Source organism: Phocoena phocoena, chromosome 14 (genome assembly GCF_963924675.1).
Source record: "Phocoena phocoena chromosome 14, mPhoPho1.1, whole genome shotgun sequence".
Classification (NCBI taxonomy): Eukaryota; Metazoa; Chordata; class Mammalia; order Artiodactyla; family Phocoenidae; genus Phocoena; species Phocoena phocoena.
Genome location: NC_089232.1, coordinates 82,609,111 through 82,634,225, shown reverse-complemented (window position 1 = coordinate 82,634,225; position 25,115 = coordinate 82,609,111). Strand labels below are relative to the sequence as shown.

Below are 25,115 nucleotides of genomic sequence, written 5' to 3'. Positions count from 1 at the left end.
TAAAATAATCAGCATGTATTTCTCTTCTAATTAGAAAGAATAAGGGAAAATCGAGTTGCGAGTTGGGGCCTGACGGTTTAAGAACACAGCCTGGGCGGGTTCGTTCAGCACTGGAGGTGTCCGGACGTCACCCCCTCAACACACGAAGAGGCTGGTGCCCTGAGATATGGGGTGGCCGCCTGGGGTGACCATCGGGTACAAGATGTGCCCAGAGCACGGTGTACTGGCTCCTTCCAGCCCTCACCCACCCACCCAGGGTGCCAGAAGAGACGAGAGCTTCAAAGCCATTTGGTATAAATGAAACCCGACACATGCCCATGACCCCCAGTATCCTCCTAAGGCATTGTGGACACCCAGGTCCCGCTTCTGAAAAGAACCATTGTTGGAATGAGCAAGGCGATGTGGTGATGGAGGAAACAGGGGCTCAAGGTGGCCAAGTCACCCTTGGGCTCAAGAAGATGCCGGGGTACCCTTGCTCCAGAATCGAGGCCCCGCCCCTCTGGCTCCCGTGCCCCGCCCCGAGCCCTTTCACCTCCTGGCATATCTGTGGGCTGTCACTCATTCCCTGGGCCAGCCCTGTGCCTGGAGGTTCAGACTCCACTCCCCCAGCTCCCACGTTTCTCCTGCACTCCCCATCCGCTACTCCCACCCTGCACTGCCTTGCCCTGTCACGCTTTTCTTAGCTGAATTCTGTCCCCATGCAAGGAGGGACCCGGTCTTATCTGTCTCTTATATGTCCCCGCCTCTCATCCACTGTCTGGGACAATGCCAGGCACACACTGCGGGCTCAGAACACATCTTGCTAAAGGGTTTGAAGAGCAAACTGATTGAACAAGTATTTTCAAGTATAATTGGCATAAACCCTGAAGCCTCAAGCCGTGTTTAGAGACCATATCCTAATAAGGGAAGCTGGGAATTCAGGCAGACAAGCCAAGTCAGGTCTCCAGGGCCTGACTGCCCCCAGCTCCGGGGCCTCAAACCCGTAACAGCCATGCCCGCTTGGCTGCCTTCCCGCATTTGCCGTGACCTGGTGACCGTCTTCCCAGCAAGGGCCCTCGGGGAGAAATGGGCAAACAATGAGGTTTTTCCACCAGACACTCTGCAGCCTAGAAATGATGGAAATATTTTCTAAAACTGCTGAGCTGTAAGTCAGATTTATATACTGTGTGTTGTTACTTAAACTGCAGATTTGCTTTGGGCAGAAGTCAAATATTTGGTACCCAAGAAATTCGGATTCTGAAATCAAAGGCAGAAAGGACAGGGGTGAATGGGTGCAGGGGAATGTTCAAAATTCACCCAAAGCTCAGGGTTTATTCTCATCCAGAAGACTGCAGGGAAAGGAGCAGCAGGGATTTTTCCATTAGGGGTCTTGGCAATGTCCCAAGCAAGGGAGGAGAGGCCATGGCGACCACCAGGCAGTGGGATGAAGGAGCGGGGAGAAGCAGGAGGTGAGTCCTCTGGTCTTCGTCCCCAGCATCCTCTGAGATGGCCCTTCAAAGATAGAAGCTGTCTGGCAGGTTGTATCGGGAAGCGGGAGTGACCATCTGGTGGAGATTCGGCTTCTACTGATGAAACTTGTGGCGCAAATGGGGTCAGGCAGTGGGGAGCGGAGAGTAGGACCGCATCAACTGTTTCCATGGTAACGGAGCCTGTGACCCAAGTGTGGAGCTCACTTCGCTGACACGGGGCCTGGGGCCTCATTTGGGGCTGAGTCTCCACCGTGGTGCCACCTTGTCACACAGTCAGATGACTGTCCTGTGGGCAGAACCCACCGGAAGGGTGTTCCTGCAGTGCCACACCTATGTGCCAAGCTGGGTCCACACTGGACCAAACGTGTTGACAAGACTGGGCAGGGAAGGGGGGTCAGATGTTGAACAAGGAACAAGGAACCTACCATTTTCTAAGCACTGTCTGGTTCTTTACACACTTTATCTCATTAAATGGCCCTGCAGCCTCATGAGGTAGAAGTAATTATGCCCACTTGACAGAGAAAGAAATCCAGGGGCTTTTAATGTTTCCAAGTTTCTAGATGTGGTAACCGGCGAACCCGGCTGTTTCCTCTGAGCCTTTGGTACCCGGAGATCTGCAGGTGGGAGGCCAACGGTGGGTGTGGTCCCTGTCGAAGAAGCTGTTGCTATGGTTACCGGTAGCAGGGAGGAACTCTCAACCCACGAAGTTCACAGAGGTACAGCTCAGTCTGGTGGCCTTTTTCGTACGGGCACGCTCAGCCCCACGTCCCCGGCCTTGCCTGACGTCACCTCTGTCACCAGAGGGTACGACAGGAGCCAGAGCAGGGTAGAGACGCGCAGTGTATTCTGTCCCAGCCCCTCACCCTTTATCAGCATCGGCTGAGACGGGGCTGCGTGGGGCTGACACGGCCCATCTCCCGGGGCCTGTCAGGGCTGGGAGAGTTAATTGGAGGGTTACGGGTAGAGACGATGGATGGCCCTGTGAACGGAAGAGCGAGCGGTTAGAAAGTAACAAGAGATGAGGATGAAGAGAGAGTGAGGAGAGGTGGATAGAACGCTTAGATGGTGCGGCCCCTGGGGGCTCCCCAGGCTACGGGTGAGCTGGCGGGTCTTGGCCCCCAGTCCTGATTTTTTCACGTGGTGCCTGCCACTCAGCTCTCCACAGTGAAGAACACGCGGGTTCTCCTTCACGTACCGCTGCACTCAACTACACGAAAGGCAATGACCCATACTTGCTAGGCCAAGACCTGAGGGAAAGTAATTATTTTCCAGCAGACATTTCTTTTTTCTTTTTGCGGTACGCGGGCCTCTCACTGCCGTGGTCTCTCCCGTTGCAGAGCACAGGCTCCAGACGCGCAGGCTCAGCGGCCATGGCTCACGGGCCCAGCCACCCCGCGGCATGTGGGATCTTCCCGGACTGGGGCACGAACCCGTGTCCCCTGCATCGGCAGGCGGACTCTCAAACACTGCGCCACCAGGGAAGCCCACAGCCACACCTTTTTACGTGTGTTTTTCAAACAAATCTGTTGTCATGGTAACCCTCTTAAAACAAGATGTGACCTGGTTTAAAGAACCAGAGCTAATTACAATAGTGCTTTATATTTAGTTACACCTTTCTTCTGAGGAGTTTAGTGGATCTCATTCATTAAGCTCCATCCTCTGAAGTCTTTAGGGGACAGATACTATCAAACCCATTTTATAGACGCAGACACCGAGGCACGGACGGGTTAAGTGACTTGGCTGCTGACTGGCAGCTTAACCACGAGCAAGTCTGGGCCAGACCCAGGTCTCCTCTTGTTTCCGTCTGTTTTCTCTACTCATCAGGCTCCATTCTGGGTTTTGAAACCCTTCATCATGAAAGGCTCAGAGTTTCCCACAGTGTGGCTGGGGGACCCCAGATTCTGCTGCCTTCCTTGTGCAGAAAAGGCTGCCCAGCCAGGGGACTTAGGGGCGCGGGGAGGGGAGAGAGGAGGCCGGCCCTTCAGGGGTCTGGGGGCCAGAGGTGCTGCTCCTCCAGCATCGCACTGCCTGGGTCACAGCCTGCAGAGCCCGCATCATCCTTGGCCAGATGTTCCCAGGGCTGATGGGGCGGCAGGGGCACACAGCTGACACCAGGCTGCTCCTGCCTCCATGCCAAGAGTCTGACACTACACTGGCCAACGGGCTCCTCCTTCAACCTCCAGGCAAAAGCCTGCCCTGGGGCCTCTGCTCGGTGGCTCTCAAAGGGGACCCTGCTATGTTAGAAACCCGAAGTTTCTGGCCCCATCTCAGACCCGCTGAATCAGAAACTCTGTTTCTCAAGATTTCTGGGGGCTTTTCAGTATCTCTGCCTAAAATGTTCCTCCCCCAGCATCCCAGCCACCCTTCCTCCCCTCCTTCAAGCCTTTTCTCAGATCTCACCTTCTCAACAAGGCCTATCCTGACCCAGCCTAGTTGGCTCACAGGTGGGCTCTGTCCCATCCCACCTCCCGCTGACCCAGCCCTCAGGGCCCTCTTCACCCTCACGACGTTTGAGAGACAGTGCCTGTCCCCGCGTGAAAATGGAAGCCCCGTGAGAACACGGCCCTTTGCTTGGTCACTTGCATGGTGTAATCCATCGATACTGATACGCACCATGATTTTTGACTCAGGTGACTGGATGAGCAACGAGGAAGAGGAACAAGTACTTGGGCTGAGGGTTGGTGGGGGCAAGGGGTCGATGCCGTGTGTTTTGGGCGAGGTGACCCGAGGCACCAGAGGGCACACGGATGAAAGGTGCAAGAGGTGGTCCTGTGAGAGGAGGAGGAAATCCTGGGGCACGTCCGCACCTGTGCAGGTACACGAGGATCGGCCAAGGACCAGACAGCGCCCAAAGCGCAAGGAGCCAAGCAGGGCGGGAGAAACGGGTCTCAGATCCGGCAGACACAGGAAGTGAGCCTCCCCCTCTACAGGGCTTCAGTACAGGAATGGGGGGAGGGCAGGAGGGCGGGTAGGGAACACCCGGAGACATTCAACTTGCCCTGCAGAGACCTAGGAGGCAGACCCAGCCGGGATGGGAGGAAGGCCATTTGTCAGCTGGGTATGTCAGCAGAAACTGGATGGTGAGTTCAAAGGGACAGGACAGGGGAAATCCAATCAGGCAGGTGTGTGGCCAGCTGAACTGGAAGGTCGGTCCCGTCAAATCCCGGGAGTCCAGGATTCATGATGCTGTCCTGAGTCTGAAAGAACCCAAGGCTACTAGAAAAATACAGCTGGCCTCCCTCCCACCCAACAGGAAAGCTTGCGGCCCTATAACTTTGAAGTTCCATCTGGGTTTACAAAATAGTCTCAGAGTCTGGAACCCAGCACCGTCAGAGAATAACAACTTCCTCCTCAATTAAGATGTGTGTGTGTGTGTGTATGTGTGCGCGTGCATAGACAGGAAAACTGGGAGTGTGTGGGTGATTTCCAGCCCCTGCAGGACAGCTGGGCAGCAGGACGCCCCACAAACACCCTGAGCTGTGTCCTTCCTGAAACCTGGCTCCAGGCCCATCATATCTTTAAGGGCAAGGACGGAACGTCTTCTAATACATTTCCATTCACCCAGGATGCGCTCATGATAAAGGTTACACGTCTTGAGTAGAAGGCGGCACCCTAACTCCCAAGAGAATTCATTCTACTGTCACAGACTTTTTATTGCATCATTTTGGAAAATTTACATGTGGATAAAACATGAATTTCTGGAATAAAAATTATTAGGACTGGAATTTCCCCTACGTGTTCAAAAAGGTGTGTGGTACCCTAAATCAAGCCACTTATATAGGCCTTAATAGAAGGCCACTCCAAATATAAGGCAACTCCCTGTTTTCCCAAAAAGAAGAAAAAAATTTATGCCAACTTGGACAGGGATGTCGAGGAAATAATCAAGTATCTACTTATAGTATTTATTTATACATATACTTTTTCTAATACTTTGCTGTCCTCTTTCAAAGTTCTGAGAAGAATTCAGTCACTTCAAGACCCAACACGTTAATTTACTTTGGACTTTTCTTGGATTAAAATACATTACTTTTAGTATTCTCAGTGCAGATGAGAGATGAGTTTTCTATCAGATAAGAAATATGGAGGCAGGTCTTTTACAAAGAGAATGGTTATGTAACTACATCATCTACATTTGCTTAAAAACAATGACAGCATAAACTCTAGGATTTTGGTTCAACTTCATGGCTACATAGGTAATACGAGGTTTAAAAGTCATTTCAAAACCAAAATCAATAAAAAAACAACCAGATTTTTAATGCATCAAGAGTTTACCTAAGAACCATAAAATCTTTTAAATTTTCTTATAAAACCACCCAAACTGCTCCTCTATAAAATCTATTTTGCATTTAATTTATGCTGAAGATAGAGCTTTGAAAAAAAGAAAAGTCACGGAAATACTCATCTTGTGCATTCAGTCAAAAAAAAATTCTCATGGAAGCTCCAGCAAAATGTCTCACTACACAATTTATCACTATTAGAAGTTACAGCAACAATTACAGGTTTGGGGGACAAACTTTAGGGGGTTTTGCCAACATGCTCCTGGAGCATGAAGACAAACCCATCTGTTAGGGTAGGTGGCAATTTCCAACTCGGCGCTGGAGCCATCATTACTGGGTCATGTAATCAATTTAATAGGTGGGAACTTATTTGGGGGAGGATGGTGGGGTAAAGGAAGTGTAATAGGACAGAACAGAAAAATGCCAGCGTGCTTTATATACTGGGAGGTACAGTTTGTAACACTTTTGATACACGTGTTCTGGGTCACAGTGTCAAATGTATTTCTTACTGTGGGACACGGTAAAAAAAATTTTTTTGAAAAACACTGAGGTAGGATTCTGGAAACTCAGAGAGGCAATAAAATCCGAGGAAACGCAAAAGCAGAACCCAGACTTCTCAACTCTTACGTCCTGTGTTTTATTACTCTGAGGAAGCAATTGGTGTTCTACAAAGATGCTCACGGGGGGTGGAGGGGCAGGAAGGAGAGAAAGGAACGGGATGGACAGTTCCTGGGGATTATTCAGCCAGAACAAAGGGTTCTGAATCAAGGGTGAGCTTGTCTAAGCACAGAAGTTCAAGACACGGTGAGCGGGGCAAGAAGCTCACCTTGGCCCAATGAGAAAACGGAAGGTATTAGAAGAGAGCGTCCACCTGCCTCCCTGTCACCTATCTGAACCCCAGTGGCCTCTGCCCGTGTGTCTGTGTGAGGTGGGTGTCTCTCTGCACTCTATCCCAGTCCCTCTCAGGCTAGTGTGTGGGCGCTAAAATTTGTCTACAGATTCTTTCTAGGGTTGTCAAATCTAGCAAAAAAAAAAATACAGATCATCACATTTGATTTTGAGATGAATGATTTGTTAAATCTAAGTATGCCCCATGTAATATTTGGGACATATCTATACTAACAAGTTATGTTTATCTGAAATTTAAATGTAATTGGGTGCCCTGTATTTTATCTGGCAACCCTACGGGATACTCCCTCCACTCAGAAGATGGTACCCAATTCCTCTCCCACTGTGAGTGGGCTGTACTTAGTGACTCACTTGTAACAAATCAAAGAAAGGGTAAGTGATGATGTGCCACCCCTGACACCAGGTCATAAAAGGCACAGTGGCTTCTGTCTTGGTCTCTCTTGCTGTCTGGGATCCCTTGCTCTGGGGGAGGGAGGACACTCGAGCAGCCCTATGGAGAGGCCCATGGGGCACGGAACTGAGGCCTTCTGCCCACAGCCATGTGTGTGAGCTTGGAAGAGGGATCCTCTGGGCCCAGTCAAGACTTTAGATGACTGTGGCCTTGGCGGACGTCTTGATTGTATCTTCACGAGAGACCAGGAGTCAGAACCACCCAGCAAAGCTGCTCCTGAATTCCTGATCCACTGAGGCTGTTGGATAACTGTTACGTTAAGCCACTGTTTTGGGGCAATTACACGGCAATGACAACTGCTGTACCTACTAGTGGGTATCACTCCAGTAGCTGTCCCGCCTCTCTGACGTCACCATTTCCTTTCCCTGGCTTATTTCCAGTGGTGTGCAGTCATGCTGGATCTCTCCCGTTTTAAAGAAAACTCTCTCTTGATCTCACATTTTCTGTTCCCCTGTATTCCCAAACTCCTGCCAACTGCTGTCTGTAGTCACTTCTTCTGACTCCTTTTTTCCTCTTCTTTCCTGAACTATTCAATTAGGCCTTTCAGCTCTGTAAAAGCTCTCGTCAAGTGAGAATCATCCCTCTGCTATTCAACCCCAAATCTGATCTTCTGTCCTCATCTAACTTGACTCAACTATTCATTTGATAAATACTTATTAAGTAGCTACTATGTAACCAGGCATTGTACTAGGTGCTGGATATACAGCAGTAAACAAAACAGACCAGAAAAGAAAAGAAAAAACAATCTCCCTAACCTTATGGAAGGCACTTGTGGCGTGGGGTGGAGGATGGGATAAACAATAAACAAGTAAAGCGCTACGAATATTTCTTGTAAAATGAAACGATGTCTGGGATCAAAACACTTCAAAACAAAGGGCCAATGGACAGGAGTAAAGAGGAAACAGGACGAGCTTCTGTGGTTAATTACTGAAGCTGGATGATGAATGCGTACACGGAAGCTCATTAAACTGTTCTCCACTTTGGTTTGTGTTTGAAATTCTCCATAGTAATAAGTTTGTTTGTTTTTCTTCTCTTTTAAAGCACATTGTGGTGGGTATAGTGCTGGGAGCAGGGGTGGGACAATTCTGCACAGGGTGGTCGTGACCTGAAAGGTGAGACAGACATGCCGTGGGCCGAAGAGAGAGCACTCCAGGCAGAGGAAATGGCAGCTGCGGAGGCCCTGGCTTAAGAGAACACTCTGTGTGTTCCAGAAACAGCAACACGTGGTGACGGGGAGTAACTGAAGGGGGTGCAGAGGCGCCGGACCGCACCACGCCGTGGAGGCTCTGAGGACCCGGGTGTTTGCTCTGAGGGCAGCCCCTGCAGGGTTCTGAGGAGAAGGGACCTGATCGGATCTAGTCCGAGTGGAATCCGTCCTCACCCCCTCAGTCCCACACCAGCTTGGCTGGGGCCCAGCACTGGGGCCGCGGCCTCCTCTCCCCATCATGCAGCGCCGCCAGCCCAGCCCAAATCCTGCCAACGCACCTTCAAAACAAATCAGGTCCCACCACCGCGTCCGCCCCGTCCAGGCCCGCCCAAGTCACCCAAGGGCCTCAGCGCTTCTGCCCATTCTTCTCGTGGCAGCTGGAGGATAAGTGAGGCAGGTCTTTCACGAGGTGGAAACCCGTACAACTGTCTTAGGAACTTTAATCATTTCAGTGGCAGGCATAATAAGACGTCCGTGAATGGCACTTGAACAGCACGTTATAGTATGAGGAACCCATATAGCACGATTCGTTGGGATCGTGGTAGGTATGGTAATAGTACACAGCTGTTCACAGACATTTAAAAGGATATACCTTCCACTGTTCGTCGTTATGGATTAGTTGGGAATTTGTTATCATGGGTACATGTGACTGATGAAACAATTCTGTTTCTTATGACTTTAATTGAAGTATAACATGACACAGAAAAGTGTACAAGTCACGAGAGTAGCTCAGCTCCCAGGTTAAGGGCTGGAATCAACCAGGTGCTAGAGATGCCCCATCATGTCCCCCTTCAACCACTTTCCCCTCTCTCCAAAAGTAACCACTGCCCCAGCTGCTGGAAGCAACTTTCTTTTAATAGTTGGACCCAAAATAAAAAATATTAGGCATCAGGTCGAGGGTGTCAAGAGAACGAAGGGGATCTGGTACAGGCAGGCTTAGAGAAGTCATGACTCGGTAACCGCAGGGTGGTCCTGAGGTAAAACCCACGCCCCCAGCTTTAGGCTGGGCCTCTCCTACTGGCTCAGGAACCCCCTGCCCTGGAGAAGCACGGCCACATCATCGGGCTGCTGAGGAAGCTATCAGAAACACAGGGAAACTATGGAAAATGAAACTCCAAGAAAGAAATGGGGGGATTGTAGCAGGTGCTTCAGGAATCGCCACCCTGAAGAGGTGGGCCTGTTTAGGGGGTCGCTAGGGGAACAGCAGGGCCTGGAGGATGTGCTCTGCAGCTTTCTATCTATCCAGCAAGTTTTTCTCGAATGTCCCTCACAGCTTCAGCTCAGGCCCTCCATCTGCCCTTTCAGGACTCCCCCAGAACAAAAGCTGAGGGGCACCTCGCTCTAGGAAAATCTTGATATTAAAGAATACGTTGAGGGACTTCCCTGGTGGTCCAGTGGTTAAGAATCCACCTTGCAGTGCAGGGGACGTGGGTTCAATCCCTGGCCAGGGAACTAAGATCCCACATGCCACGGAGCAACTAAGCCTGCGTGCCACAACTACGGAGCCCACGCGCTCTGGAGCCTGCACGCCACAACTAGAGAGAAACCCGCACGCCACGACTAAGACCCGACACAGCCAAAAATAAATAAAGAAATGAATGAATAAAAAAAAAAAGTAAAAAAAAAAAAATATGCTGAGTTCAGAGGGGCGCGTGCGCAGAGGGGAGGGGCGTGGCTGCTGAGCGAGCACGTCATCCAGCACTCCCGGACCCGTGCGAGGTGCGCGTGCACGTACGGGCCGCATTCGCTCCTCACCGAAATGAAGCGTCAGGCCCGCTTACAGGAGGAAACGAGACTCAGAGAAGTTACGGTCAGTGGGTACGGAACTGGTAGCAACAGGCCTGGGACCCCACCCTGGGTCAGGCCGGCCCCGCTGCCAGCGTCCCAAGCGTCCAGAATGGGTCCACACCATCCTCCTGGCCCTGGCGATGCTCCGGACTCAGACAAGCCCTAGCTTCACAGGGCGAATGAGGCCCCTCTGCCAGCTGCAGCACTGCTTCTGGAATCTGGCACACGGTATACTGGCACCCCACGTCACACGGAGGGCCCCAAAGAAGGAAAAGGGGGCCCGGGAAGGCCAGGTGTATGTACAGAAGAGCCTGACTCCAGGAAACAGGTCTGGAGCACAACCCTCAACCCCTGGGGACAAACTCCAGTTGGCAGTGTCCTTTAAGTTCTTCTCAAACTCCCAGCTCCTGAAGACAGCAGCGTGGGAGACAGAAAAGCGAGCCACAGAGAGCTGAAGCCCCGTGCATAGCTTAGGGGACGAGCTGAGAAAGGAAAGTACCAAACAGGTGCGGGACCCTCTGGTATCACAACACAATTTGGGTTGGCTGCCCATGTAACCAGAGTCTCTTTCTGGTGACCGTGTCTGTCACACACACACACACACACACACACACACACACGCAGACACACACGAGCGCGCGCGCGCACGCCTACTCTCTCAGACCACAGAGGTAACAGTGTGACCCATGCCGTTCCCTGCCTGGGGGAGCAGGCCAGTCTGCACAGAAGCGGAGATATAACGGGGAGGGGGTATAGGAAGAGAGAGGGGAGACCCGAGCAAACAGGAGTCATGTTGAAACAGGAGGGAGAAAAGAAAGGAGGGCAGACGGGCCTGAGTTTGGAAGGCCTGGATCCAGGTGTCCCGAGGCAGCTAAGGCTCGACAGCCTGGCTGTGTTAATTAACGCCTTTGCCTCTTGGCTCACAGCATTTCAAGTTAGATTCCATCATTTACAATCCAAAGAGTCACTATCCCAGTTGTACATAAAGAAATGCATCTCCAAAATCACATCCATACACAAAAAACTAAGGAAACCAAAGTTATTTTTCAAATTAACTCAAGGAATGGGTCTCTCTCCAAGAAGCTGTTCAAATGAAAGCATTTATTTTTATAAACATTTTCTCCAGCCAGTATGTCTCTAATTACACTTAAGAAACAGAATAATAAAAAAAAATCTGTATTTAATCTTGTGCCAAGTTAAAAGAATATCCAGTAGCTTCCACTTCTTGTTTTAGACTGTTATTACCATTACTTTATATTCTCTTGGTATAAAAATATATTTTAAAAAATCCCAAACTAACACATAAACAAGCAACACGGCTACCAGCATATCCTTATAAACATAAACACGACCGACGCTCACAAGTCAGGCAAGACAGGAACGGCATCTCGGGGTGGTTGACTCATGGATGGTGGCAGGCAGTGCAAGAAAGTTTCTGGAAGACCGTTAGTCCTGGTTTTCAGCACAAGAGAACCTCTCATGTCACGGTGCACGTTTCACAATATTCAAAACCAACCACCTCGCTTACTTGATTAAAACCGGGGAAAGGGACAATGTTCTCGGGGAGCCCTGGGGGCACCGCATGGCCAGCGGGCGCAGCCCCGCAGTCTGACCAGAGGCCTGGGACCGGCTGCCAGACGTCGACCCCTGCAGACGCAGCAAGGGTTTCCGCGGGGCTCCGGGAGCGTGCGTCCCCGGCGCAGACAACACCCTCTAACGATGGTCAAGCAGGGGAGGCAAGCTCCTCCAAACCACGTGTGGGATCGGTGCCAGACTCAGTGGCACGGCCGTCCTCGCCTGGGCCTGGACGTCAGGTGACCGGCCGAACGGCGGAGGGTCTTCCTCTCTTGTCGGTGCAGTTTCACCGCCTCCTGCTGCTGCTTCTGCTGTTCCGTCTAAAAGAGAAGATTAAATGAGGAGAGAGAAAGAGAAAGGGAAGGCCAACACCCCTTTTCTGTGGCCGTCAGAACGCCAACAGCACAACCACCAACCACTGCCCTGCTCCGGCAGGGACAGCAGGACGAGGGCCAACCTTTACGGTCATTTGTGAAACCTGAAACCCTAAACCCCTGGGTAAGAGAACGGCCTTGACACACGGGTCTAAACCACACAGTCTGAGGCTGGCTTTCCAACTCCCCACACAACACGGCCCCTCCCAGGAGAGCCAATTTTAAGAGGACGCTATTGCTTTCAAGATGTCCACGACTTCTCACGTAGAACTGTCTTTCGTTTACAAGCCAGAGACATTCATTAGTTTACTCAGACTGTCTTAAAGACACAAAAGTACTTCTGTGTCCTGAAAGCGTATAATAACCCACCCATGATTAAGCGTTCAGTCTCCAGAGCTGGTTCCAAAGAGTTTTTGGCTATTTCCAGAAAGTCAAACTCCCCTTGAAAGGCAAAGATCTACCATTAAATGCTGATAAAGGCTCGGCAGACACGTCAGTCGCAAGTTCATGGCTGGAACGGGCGCGTGGGTTCTAGGCGGGCTGCTTGAAAGGCACCGTTCTCAGCACCCAGGCGAGAGCCAGACCTCCTCCAAACAGTTTCACTACGTTTAGCAGAAGTTCTTAAAAGAGAGGAGTTTCAACGCAGAGTCCACAATGAAGTAAGGGGAACAGCGTTTTAAAAACACTTCTGGTGGTTTGGGTAATACAAACTCCTCACCATGAAGCTCAAAACAAAAAATCTTAGCCGGTGGGACTGACAGAAGGTAACTGTGAAAGCAGGGCAGGGACAAATTTTTAAAGGTTGAAAAACACTGCCTTATAGATACCTACGTACGCAGCCTGCCTGCCTGTGACCTGTATTTTCCATGCACCTGAAAATACTATTTGTATTTTAGTCTTGAAGAGAAAGTCCCTGTGTTCACTTCCAGCTGGTATCATTCAATATTTTAAAGAGTTGGAAGGTGAGGGAATCGTGAGAAAGGAAAGCAATTTATAAGACCAAAAAGAGATGAATCGCCCCTATTCTAGGAGACCCTTAGAGATTCCGAATAATTATTTAAGTTCTTTTTCTGACTATTACCATTTTTGCAAAGCCTTTTCACAATAAAGCCTGCCCTGTGTACTCCTCCCCTTGGCTCTACCTTGGCCCCGTCCCAGGTCGGGGTGCCGTCCGCACCCCACGGGCCCCTCACTGCAGGGGAGGAGCCTCCAGCCACAGGACTTTTTAAAAATAAAAACAGTATGTAGTCTTCTGCTAACTAGAACTTTTCAATAACTTTCCACGGCTCTTAGGATTGAGGTTAAAATTGAACATGACCTACTCACCAGGCCCCACAGGACAACTCTACACGTCTTTCTAGTTACACCCAAAGCCACAGTTCCCCTCCCCAAGATGGCTGTTTCGCACGCATAGCCGCCTTCAGATCCCCGAGCGCGCCTGGAACCCTGCCTGCCCCACCCAGGCTCTGACCTGACTCTAAGATCCAGCCTGTCCCTCACTCATCTGCCCCACACTCCATGGTCCAGGCCAGGTCCCTGACACTCACAGCCCCGGACCTCCCTGGGAGCACGTCCCACATTACAGTGATGTGACTGTGTGTGTATCCCCCTGTATAGCCTGAGGACTGTGGTGGCAAAGACCAAGTCTGTCTTGTTCTGTGTATCCCCAGAATGTGGCACAGAGCAGGTATTTGATACACATTTGTTAACGGAAAAGTCAGAAACCCCGAGGGAAACTGCATACTCCCTAGCAGACCAAATAACGGTGTCATCAAGACCCCTGTGAAGTCAGTGAATTTGTTTTTGCATGTTAAAAAGTATCCCTAGGGCTTCCCTGGTGGCACAGTGGTTAAGAATCCACCTGACAATGCAGGCGACACAGGTTCGAGCCCTGGTCCGGGAAGATCCCACATGCCGCGGAGCAACTAAGCCCGTGCACCACGACTACTGAGCCTGAGCTCTAGAGCCCACGAGTCACAACTAGTGAGCCTTCATGCCGCAACTACTGAAGCCCGTGCACCTAGAGCCTGGCTCCGCACAACAGGAGAAGCCACCGCGATGAGAAGCCCGCACACTGCAACGAGAAGCCCGCACACTGCAACAAAGAGTAGCCCCCAGCCACTGCAACTAGAGAAAGCCCACACGCAGCAACAAAGACCCAACGCAGCCAAAAATAAATAAATATATTTATTTTTCAAAAAAAGTATCCCTAAAAAAAGTGCTTCTTGTCCAAATAACTTTGGGAAAATAAAATAAAGATGAACAAGGTGTTCTGGGTGGGGCTTTTAAGTCAGGTGCTGTTATGCGTCTCTAATACAGACATCAGTAGTAGATTTCCCTTATGTGTCCGGTGGCAAAGCCCCTTTCCACGAAGCCCTGCCCACTGGTTCCCACAAGGCAGGAGCCTAAGCAGGAGCTCGTATGCAAGAGCGATCGTCCTGCAGACAAACCCCTGTCCAGAAAAACCTCTCATCAGCCCCCTTCTGAAAAGAGGCTGTATTTGGAAGACGTCGCCACCATGTGACCCATTTGCTATGACCGAAGAGCCAATTAGCTCACTCCCCTCCTTGTTCCTGTCCCGACTCCCTCCCCTACAGCCACAGCAGCCCTGTCACAGAGACAGGGGAGGATGAACACAAACCCACACCCTCGTACTAGCAGCGGCCCAGGGCCCCTGAGGGACTGAACTACAGGACATTTGAAACAGGATCTGGGACCTAATCCCAGTTTTGCCACCTCACAATTTTAAATAATATTAAAGCATAGGTTTTCTCCCTCAATTTGATTCACATATGAAAATACTGGGAAAACTCGAGATCTTACCTGACTATATTGTACCCCTAGTATAAAACGATCTGTATAAACAAATATACAAACAATTCCCTAAATATTCTTAAGTAAAACTAAGACTTAATAGTTAAAATTCTGTTAGCCAAATGATAAAACAGGCATAAGCCAAACACCAATTGATGCATCCCCGAGAATAGTTTCCAAGCCTCTGCTGGACTCAACCACGAGGCTGTGTTAAGTACTTTTTACTCAGTGTTGCTTTTGTTTTCAGGGGGAAAAACACCCAAGAAAATCAGAACCATCTTATTTTCACTTTACCACGAATTACAACCTGATATTCAACTCAGTACCTTCCAATTAAGGGGAAAAAGTGGGAAAGGAGTGGGCATGCATCCTCCTTGAAGCTCACTCCATGCCACAGAGGGAGCGCAGGGCCAGGGCAGCCGCGAGCCAGAGGTCCTCCCACAGCTGCCGTGCGCCTGATGCCCCCTCGGCCTCTTGGACTTCAGGGGGAATCGCGAAATGTTTGACGGTACACAGAGAATTTCTAAGAAACTAGGTGCAGGCACAGTTAGTTCATCTGAACACAGAGCCAGTTTTGGCTTATTTAAATGAGAAGTGTAAGAGTGCAAATTTGCTCTAAATGGAGGCAAATTTAACTGAAAAGCTTCTTACACTTATAATAAAGATGTTCTGAGGTGGGGTGGGAGGAGGGGGGACTTGGAGAAAGGTGGTCAAAAGATACAAACTTCCAGTTAGCTAACACTGCTGTATTATATTACACACATGAAAGTGTTAAGACAGTAAATCCTAAGAGTTCTCATCACAAGGAAAAAACAACTTTTTTCTTTTTTTTGCTTTTTCTTTTTATTGTACCTAATACAATGGATAATGGATGGTAACTAAGAAAAAAAATGTCCTTATCATTTGCCAAGCCTCCTGATGACACCAAGAGAACTGTCAAAGAATCAGAGATTAATGGGAGAGGATGTGAACAGACATTTCTCCAAAGAAAATATACAAATGGCCAATAAGCACATTAAAAGATGCTCTACCCTCATTAGTCACCAGGAAAATGTAAATCAAAACCATAATGAGATACCACTTCACACCCACTAGGATGGCAACAATAAAAAAGACGAACAATAACAAGTGTTGGCAAGGAAGGGGATAAAATGCACTGTGGGTGGGAATGTAGAATGGTGCCACCGCTTTGGGAAACAGTCTAGCCGTTCCTCAAAAAGTTAAACAGTTATCATATGGCCCAGCAACTCCATTCCTAGGTATATACCCAAGAGCAATAAAAACATGAGTCCGTGCAGAAACATAGGCCTGAATTTTCACAACAGCATTATTCATAATAACAACAAAAAAAAACCCAACCCAAGTGTCCATCAACAGATTAAAGGATAAGCAAAATGTGGTATATCCACACAATGAAATATCAGTCATAAAAAGGAATGAAGTTCTTACACACGCTACAACATGGATTAATCTTTAAAACATGCTAAGGTGAAAGAAGCTGGTCGCAAAAGAAAACATGTTGTATGATTCTATTTATATGCAGTGTCTAGAACAGGCAAATCCCTAGGCAGGGGAGATGTGAGTACGGGGTGATTGCACACGGGGTTTCCTTCTGGGGCGATGAGGATGTTCCAGATTTAGACAGTGGTAATGAACACCCAACTTGGTGAATATACTAAAACCTCTGAACTGTATGTACACTTTAAAAGGATGAATTTTATGATATGTGAATTAGAACTCAATTTTAAAAAAGAATCAGAGGAGGAGTCTTTGTCACTCCTTCCCTCTTGGAGACAATGTATATTAAGGAAGATTGACTAAATGAGAAAAAAAAATTGACAAATAAAACCATGTAGCAAAAATAGAAATGAAGTTTTCCCTCTCCTGAGAACAAAGAAAAATAAAGGGAACAGTGAACAGGCTAGAGAAGAAACATAACCTGGCTGAAAGAGTTAATCAATCCTAGTTTTATTTTAACTGTTACTAATCTGTAGTGTCTGTAGTTAGATCTGTCCTTCACAAAGCTAACCTGTCACCCCTAATCCTGTGTAATTTACATTCTACACCTGGTATTTGCTCCCCCTGTAATCTCTTGTAGCAAATCACCCCTTGTAGCCGCTTGCACTTCAGAAAGGAGGTCACAGACCGATAACCCAGAGACTAACGGACCCAATTACCGGGCTGCTGGACCCAATTACCTGGTTGCCTGACTCCAGTGGGGACTGTCTTGAAATAATGCAAGAAGAAGAAGAATGTAAGACCTTCACCATTTTGACCCTTATCACGCACTTCGGACTGCGAACTCCCCTATAAGAATCCCTGTAACTCCCCGGGAGGGGGGGGCACAGTTCTTGAGGCGCTAGCCTATTGTGTCTTCCCTTTGCCTGGCAAAGAAAATAAAAAGCCTCTCCACTCCTTATCTTCCAAACCTCTGTATTTGTATTCGGCATCGGTGCGCAGGGAGCCAAGACTTGGCAAGAGCTTCACCCATGAGTTCCTAGCAAATATTTAAAGCAGCTTATTCCTCCTTCAATGGGTACCAGGCATCATCAAAGCCGGCTGAAGAAATGACTGTTATAAGTCAGTTCAGAATAACCTACTACCGACAGAAACTACCTACCCTGGACAAGCTGATCTTACTGCCATGAACACATCGGAACTCACCAGTTCTTGATCTCCTTTAAGTCCACGTGAGCCTGAACTATTCCATTATACCGCAGGAGGTCACGACTTGTGCTTTAGAAGGCCCTATTCAGGTGGTCCAGCCACCCAGAAACCACACGGCAGCTCCTCACCAACAGTACCAAGCCTGGGGTCACTGAGGCCCTGTCTCCCTCAGGACACCAGAAACACGCCAGCTCTGCCGAGGCCAAGCCGTGTGCTTGCGGCCCAGGACAGGTCCTGGCTGCAGGAAAAATGCCTGAAGAGAACACAGCTCCTCAACAGGGGAAAAGCCTGGGAAGGCAGCTCTGAGGTCACACACAACACTACTGGAGGCCTATTTTGCTTCTATAAATTAAAAAAGAACATTAAAAAGCAACTTACCTTCTTTAATGTAAACGTCAATTGTTTGCTGCCAACCGTGGTGTCCGATACACTCAATGTCCCATTTTTCGCTTCAAGTTTCAACCGGTCTTCAAGGGTTTTACTGCAGGAAATTTAAGAGAATGACATATTAATTAGCATTTTGTTTTGATTTACCATTTGAAACAAGTTTTAATTAGAACTGATCAAACGAAGAACGATCTTTCACAAATTTGGTAAAGACAGAAAATGGCATTCGTTTAACACAATCATGGAGAGAACTGCGGGCACTCAACCGTCATTACTCAGACTCAGCAGATCCCTAGTAGAAACGATGGCTGTCCCAGACACCCACTAATTTAATATTTTAAGTGGGGGTTCCACATATTTCAATGGTTGCTACTTATCTTACTAAATCACATTTCTGAAGCCGAAACGCAAAGGAGCAATATTTCTGAAGCCCGTAATTTACCGTAATAGTCAGGGGCACTTGCGCTGCTAAAGCATTTTATATGTAATCCACGCATGAGTTAGGTATGTGAGCATCTCGGCAACTCATTCACCTTCTACAAAGGACTCAACACAAAGGAAGCTCTCCAGGTCGAGCCACAGAGAAGTGCTATGAGAATTCTGATTTGTCCCTCACTCGGTCTTAGCTCATGGACCACACTCATCACCCACAGTATGACCAACTTGAAACGTGAATACTCGTCTAGACGATTACACAGAGGGAACAAAAGCAGTTACACTGAGGGTAAATTCTATCTGATCCAGCCCTATTCACTGCTACTTCTCCAGGTGTTTTCCTTTCAATTTCTTACCTGAATTACCCTTTCTGACACAATTTGCCCCAATTTCAATTTCATTTCATTTCTTGATCATGTTTCTAAGGTCTTTTTATAATCTTTGTCACTGTTATGGTTTGCTGTGCCCGGCAACTGATTGCCAGCTACAACAATCAAGACGTTAAATTTGAATTTTGTACCAGTTATACAACACTTCATTGAATGTTCTTATAATAATGTATTATTATAAAATCAGATCATTGTTAAGCTGGTTTAGAGGGAAAAAACAGAATTAAGCCTAAAGATAGACATTTTGAGTAAGTTTTTTTTTTTTTTTTTTGCGGTACGCGGGCCTCTCACTGTGTGGCTTCTCCCGTTGTGGAGCACAGGCTCCGCGGCCATGGCTCACGGGCCCAGCCGCTCTGCGGCACGCGGGATCCTCCCGGACCGGGGCACGAACCCGTGTCCCCTGCATCGGCAGGCGGACTCTCAACCACTGCGCCACCAGGGAAGCCCCTTGAGTAAGTTTTAAAGTTAGCTCTAGCCCTTCTAGAAAAGGCTAAAAGCAACACCCTCATATCCCTGGGATGAAACTAGGAGGGGAGAAGAGAGGGAACAAAAAACAAGAATATGGTTTTCTCTTCTATCGGTTCCTTCCTCAAAAAAAAGTAAATATACTTCCCTTTCCAATCCTCCTTGCACCAACTTAAAACTGTGCCCCCTTTTTAAAAGTTAATATGAAAAAACTTGGTTGAATTTAAAAGGGGGTGTGTGCACTGTGTGAAAGGGTCTTCTTTTTCCTGAAATATGATCTTCGTAACTAATTACTGAGTAGAACACAGCTCCTAAGTGATCCATTAGACAAAGTGATGCTCCTTTGAAATTCTGAAGCCAATGTTTGACGTCTACACCTTTGAAAGCCCTACCTCTAGTTTATGACTACTAGTTAGTACTAAACATACCTTCTTTACATGATTTGAGACGTAAACGTGGTTAGCATAAAAGTGGCACTGTTTTCTAAGCAATGTTATTAGGAAGCACTTTTAAAGTACTTTTCATCTTCAAGGTTCTTAACAGACTAACTAATTAATCCTTTCAACATCCCTGAGACAGAAGCGCTTATCCTCTATGGATGGCACAAAGGGAGGCACGATGTTCTCTGACTTGCCCCAGGCCACAGAAGGATTCAAGCCTAAAACCAGGACTCCACCTGAAGAATTCCTGGTTTCCAGGCGTGTGTCAGACCATGCCTGATTTATAAAGGTTTGCTCAGGAAATGTATCCACTAAGTATTCTAAATGACAAGCTTCCACATGACAAACTGAATGAGAAATTAAGGTTTGGTTTCGCCGTTTTTTCACTTGAGCAGAACTCAAGGGTGACGCGTAAACTGACTCCGGCACGCCTGTGACTCACGTCAGCTCTGCAAATTCCTCCAACCCTTCACTGCACTTTTGTTCTTTCCTTTCAGAGCTCCAAGTGCTGAGATTTTAAAGGTAACAGGAATCCTGAGTAAGTATGGAGCCACTGAGACAAGGTGGTACACAGAGAACACTAATTTGGGAAGAAAAAGACTTTTCAAGTAAACTGTGGGAAATGACTACTCTTTTCAGGGTGACCTATTTCCTGCAGGTACGGCAGAGAAGCTCTGATCTCCTCTCCGTGTACCTGGCCGGGCACCCGCAGAAACTTGTTCTGCCTCGGCTGCTTGGAGAGCCCTGAGCTATAGGAGGAGCCGTGGCACAGGATCAGACGCAGGGGCCGAGGGCAGAGGCTCCTGCAGTAAAGCAGGCCCCGCTTCCCTCCCTTTAAAGGCAGCGCGAGGAGAGCGGCTGTGAACCACCAGTCCCGAAGCCTGAATTCCCGAAGTGTGAATTTGCTCAGAGGGGATTGAAGACGCAGTCAGGCCCCTGAAAACTGTCTACTGTACCCTTAGAGGAAAAGGCAGAACCCCCCACCCCTGCCCGTCCTGCTCCCGTCCGCCCAGCGCTGGCCGGCCCTCTGTCCTGCTCCTCGTCCTGTCTAGGCTTCGGGTCGCGGGCCTCTGGCTGCTTTGTAACTGACGGTGAAGTTAAGAGGTTTAGGGAGAAAGTACCCCCCTGCCGGTCACAAGACGATCAAAACTCCCCCACATCTGCGGGGACTGCTGAGAAGACAGACATGGGCTGCAGAAGGTGGAAAGTGACAGGAATGACTCAGTATGGGATGGAGAGGGTATGGGGGGAAGAACGTACACGATCAGTGCGGCTGCATTAAAAGAATGAAGAAAAACGGGCATAAACTACGAGGGGAAAAAAATCAAATTAGATATTTATTAGATGGCCCAGGACAGCTGAATGATTTACTTCTTTGAGGCTTTAAAACACACACACACTAGTATCTATTTCCTTAATTAAAGCTAATTAAAAATAATGCTCCTTCACAGTTTTTAAATCACTCTGTGAGGAAAGGGAGGTAGGGGAGTGGAAGACATACCTAAAGGCACCTGCTTTAGTACAGCGTTGAGAAGAGCGAAATGAGCTTAACAGAAAGGAATCACCCCACACAGTCTACATCAAAGGGAGTAAGAAGAGAATGGAGAAACAGAAGTATTTAAAACTTAAGTACTTCGTTTTAAATATATAACTTTGACAAATATTTACATACACTGTCAAGGTTACTGGAAACTATTTCAGTGCTTTCAGTTTGCACTCGTGGCTTCAAAGCCTCTATCTCAGCAGATAGAAGTTCAAGCAACCACGAGATCGGTTATCTCAACGGGCAGCTCAGTTAAAATTGTTAGAAGATCCCTGATATCCACTGTTGTTGCAAGTGTGGGGAAACAGGCACCCTGGCAAGAGGGCAAAGGGCCCAAAGCCCTTCTGGAGGCCGATCTGGCCAAACTGATCACACACCTCTTTTGGTCCAGCAAATTCCATCACTAGGTAAGGCAGTCTAAAGAAATTCTTGCGCATGTGTATGCATTTATAACTGTGAGAAAGGAAGAGAAAAACAAGAAACAACCTAAACATCCAAAATTAGATAGCATGGCCCATCCAACTTATGACATTTTTTTTTTTTTTTTTTTTTTTTTTTTGCGGTACGCGGGCCTCTCACTGTTGTGGCCTCTCCCGTTGCGGAGCACAGGCTCTGGACGCGCAGGCTCAGCAGCCATGGCTCACGGGCCCAGCCGCTCCGCGGCATGTGGGATCTTCCCGGACCGGGGCACGAACCCGTGTCCCTTGCATCGGCAGGTGGACTCCCAACCACTGCGCCACCAGGGAAGCCCTTCATGAAATATTTATGCAGCCATAAGGCAGACCTCCATGTATTTACCATGAAAAAATTTCAAAACTTATTGTTCAGTGAAAAGAACATGTGAAACAGCAACAAGGTTTAGTGCGATCCTTTCATGTCAAAGGCAGAAAAGCTAGAACTGTACACGTGAGTGTGTGCATATACGGGAGTGACTGAAACCTAAGAAGGCGCCCAGAGCAGGACCTCAGGAAGGGAGTGTGGGTAAGAAGAGACTTTCACCTTTCATCCTGTGTTCCCAAGTATTACAATGATAATATGCTGGTGTATTACTGGAGCACATATTACTGGAGTATTAAAAGATTCTCTTTTTTTTAAAGTGAAAGTTTGGAATTAAACTGCTTTCAAAATTAGATTTTAAAAATGTTTATATTAAAAACGAGACTGCGTTCTTTTAGTTCTTATCCACAGTCAGTGAAGAAAATTAGCTGAAGAGTAAAAACTGGCCATAGTTATTTAAAGTGGGTAAGTTTGCAGACATGATAAGCGGCTCACCAAGAGCTACTAAAGTAGCTGGTGAAGAAGATGAGGTCGTCAAAGGCAAACAATGTCTTAAAGATCTTTGAATTTCCAGGACCTACCAGAGGGTAGGTGCTTCAAAGAATGCTTTCATGAATTGGGCTGAAAGGGCCACCTAGCGTGTAGTATTTATTACCCAAGAAGAGGAGCTACCCTCAACTACTGAAATTTAGAGAGTTATCCCAAGGACTCTTTCTCTGGGGTTTACCAACAGACACCTCCAATATTTACATCACGCACTGCAGACCACGGCTGCCCCAGGTAACTGAAGAGCTGATGTGCCCAGATTCCTGACGGCGGCCAGCCGGCGTGAACTCCCCATCTTTCTACCCAGAAACACAATCACCTCCACCCGTCCTGACTTCTCTCCCTTGTCTCTGAAGATGTACTGGTGCTCCTGGCCCCATTCACTCCGGACTGCGCACCTAATTCAGCTCTGCCAGTTCAGGCCAGTCTCTCATTTCTTCACTCTCCCCTTCCTCTCCGCGTACTGATCAGCCACATCTCTCAAGCCTAAAAGCCCTTTCCTATCAAGTTACTGGTTCTGAATACCCTCCTTTCACTGCCAATGTCTTGAGAGAACCATCTATGCTAATTGTTCACAATATTCTTTCATCTCCCATTCATTCATCAATCCTGAGAAATTCATCGCAATAAGACACTCTTCCTATGGCCTTTTCCAACCTCCATTCCGGGGCCTCCCGTGCTCCGCCTGACATTCGAGCCACGCCCCTCTCGGTGAAAGTCTCTCCATGCTTGGCTCTTTCGTTTTCCTCCCGCCTCTCGGGCAGCTCCTTAGTAATGTTTACTGCCCACATTCTCCTTTACCAGCCCTCTAAATCAGAATTCTCAGCCCCAGCCTAGCGATATATTCCCAACACCTCTAAAATCACATGTGTTACTTTGCATGCACTTGTATGCTGTCAGAGAGGTGTACGGTTTTCATCACAGACACAAGAAAAATACTTGCTCCCAAGGGCTCCACTCTTAGCCCTCATCTCCCTCTACATAATGGTGGGAAGTCTTTTTTATGCCACAGTTTCAGTCCCACAATGAAGCTGGTATCTCTTACACCGATGTCTCTGGCCCACCTCCTGCACTGCCATTTGTCAGCTGGACGTTACCAAGAAGACATTCGGGTCCTGCAGACTTAATGTGCTCAACACCCGGCTCAATACTTCAGCCTTACATTTGTTTTTCATTCTGTATCCCTTATCTCGGTGGCAACATTGCTAGACATTTCAACGTCACCCCTGACTCCTGTGACATTAAATTAGTGACCAAACAGTGCTGTCGTGTGTCTTATTCTTAGACGTACTTATGAATACTCAGGCTCCTCTCCACCCCACACTTCAGGCTTTCGTCACTTCCCGCCAGGACTGCTGTGCAGTGTGTGAGCTGACCTCACAGGCCCAGTTTCTCCCCGCATTCTCTCTAAAACTGCGGTATTTCATAACAGTCTCTGGGAAATAGGGACTTTTTCGCTTATGTTTTTATTTTCTACAACAAACATGTACTGCTTTTACTGTGTAAGTATTTCCATCGTTGGGAGAAGGGGCTGAGCAGATCTGATCACGTTCATCTTAGCCCAAACCCTTCCCTGGCCCGCCAGGACCTGGGTCGGGGCCTAACACGCATCTCCGGCTCATCAGCTGTGCCCTTGCCACTCACTCTGCGCTCTCGCTGCACAACGAGAGCGCTTCCCTCACTTCCACACAGCGGTCCTCCCTCCACGCCGCTCCCTCGGCCTAGAATGCCAGCTTTCCCAACCTGCTTTCCGTGCTCATCTTTTTCTTTCAAGAGACCAGTTTTAATAGGACCTCTAATAAAGACGCCCTCAAATCTCTAAAAACTGACCCTCTTTCTTCCTTGTACACGTTCCCCAGGCCCCTGAACAGCTCACAGTGTCAGCGAGAGTGGGAAGGCAGCGGGCATGTGAGCTGTGCTTTTCCTTTCCAGCCCCCGGGCCTAGAACAGCACTTTGCTCACATGAGGCACCCGATGACTGACTGACTGATGAATGGGTGGGTGGGGAGGCTGACAGGTGGATGAGCAGACACACAAACGAAGTACAGCGTACTGGAAGGCATATGAAAAGGTGCTGACAGACATGTGCATTTACCTAAAGCCTTGTTACTACGTCAAGCAGAGGACTCACTCAAGCACCCGGTCAGGATTCACTCTTCACTTTTCCCTTTATAGAAATGGTTTTAAGGTTGGGCAAGTCCAAGTGAACTTTTAAACATAATACACTTGCTTCTGATGTTGTGTTTTGTTGGTCGCCTTGTGGTAACTCACAGAATAAACATAAGGAATCACTATAGCTGTCTGAAGGATAAATGGTTCATTGCTTCATTAAATAACATTAAAATATTACAAGTTCAGAATTTGCCAGAATAATCCGGTCAAGACCAGAGTTCAGTAAGCAGTATGTGCCCAAACGCCAGCCAACTGCAGGCTGTTCATACCAAAGGGTCATTACTTTAAGCAACTGGATTTGGCTTTTAAGCTTGTGTAAGTATCGTCACTCACATAGCTCCTCTTCTCAAAACAATTGTTTAACTTCCTGACGTTTAACTTAGTAAGAACGTTTAACTGCAGGGCATTAACTTAGCTATTATTTATCATT

The 25,115-nt window shown here is 48.2% G+C and overlaps 1 protein-coding gene across 3 annotated transcripts in view; it reads right to left on the bottom strand.

Moving 5' to 3' along the window:
* Positions 1 to 11,876: 11,876 nt before the first annotated feature.
* NOL10 (nucleolar protein 10) overlaps positions 11,877 to 25,115 on the bottom strand; it is a 92,214-nt gene continuing 78,975 nt past the window's right edge. For all 3 annotated transcript variants that reach the window (XM_065890966.1, XM_065890968.1, XM_065890967.1), the window contains 2 exons: positions 17,910 to 18,012; positions 11,877 to 11,996 (listed from right to left, as the gene is read on the bottom strand). In XM_065890966.1, the coding sequence (XP_065747038.1) occupies positions 11,877 to 11,996; positions 17,910 to 18,012 (223 nt within the window). The remainder of the gene's footprint in view (positions 11,997 to 17,909; positions 18,013 to 25,115) is intronic.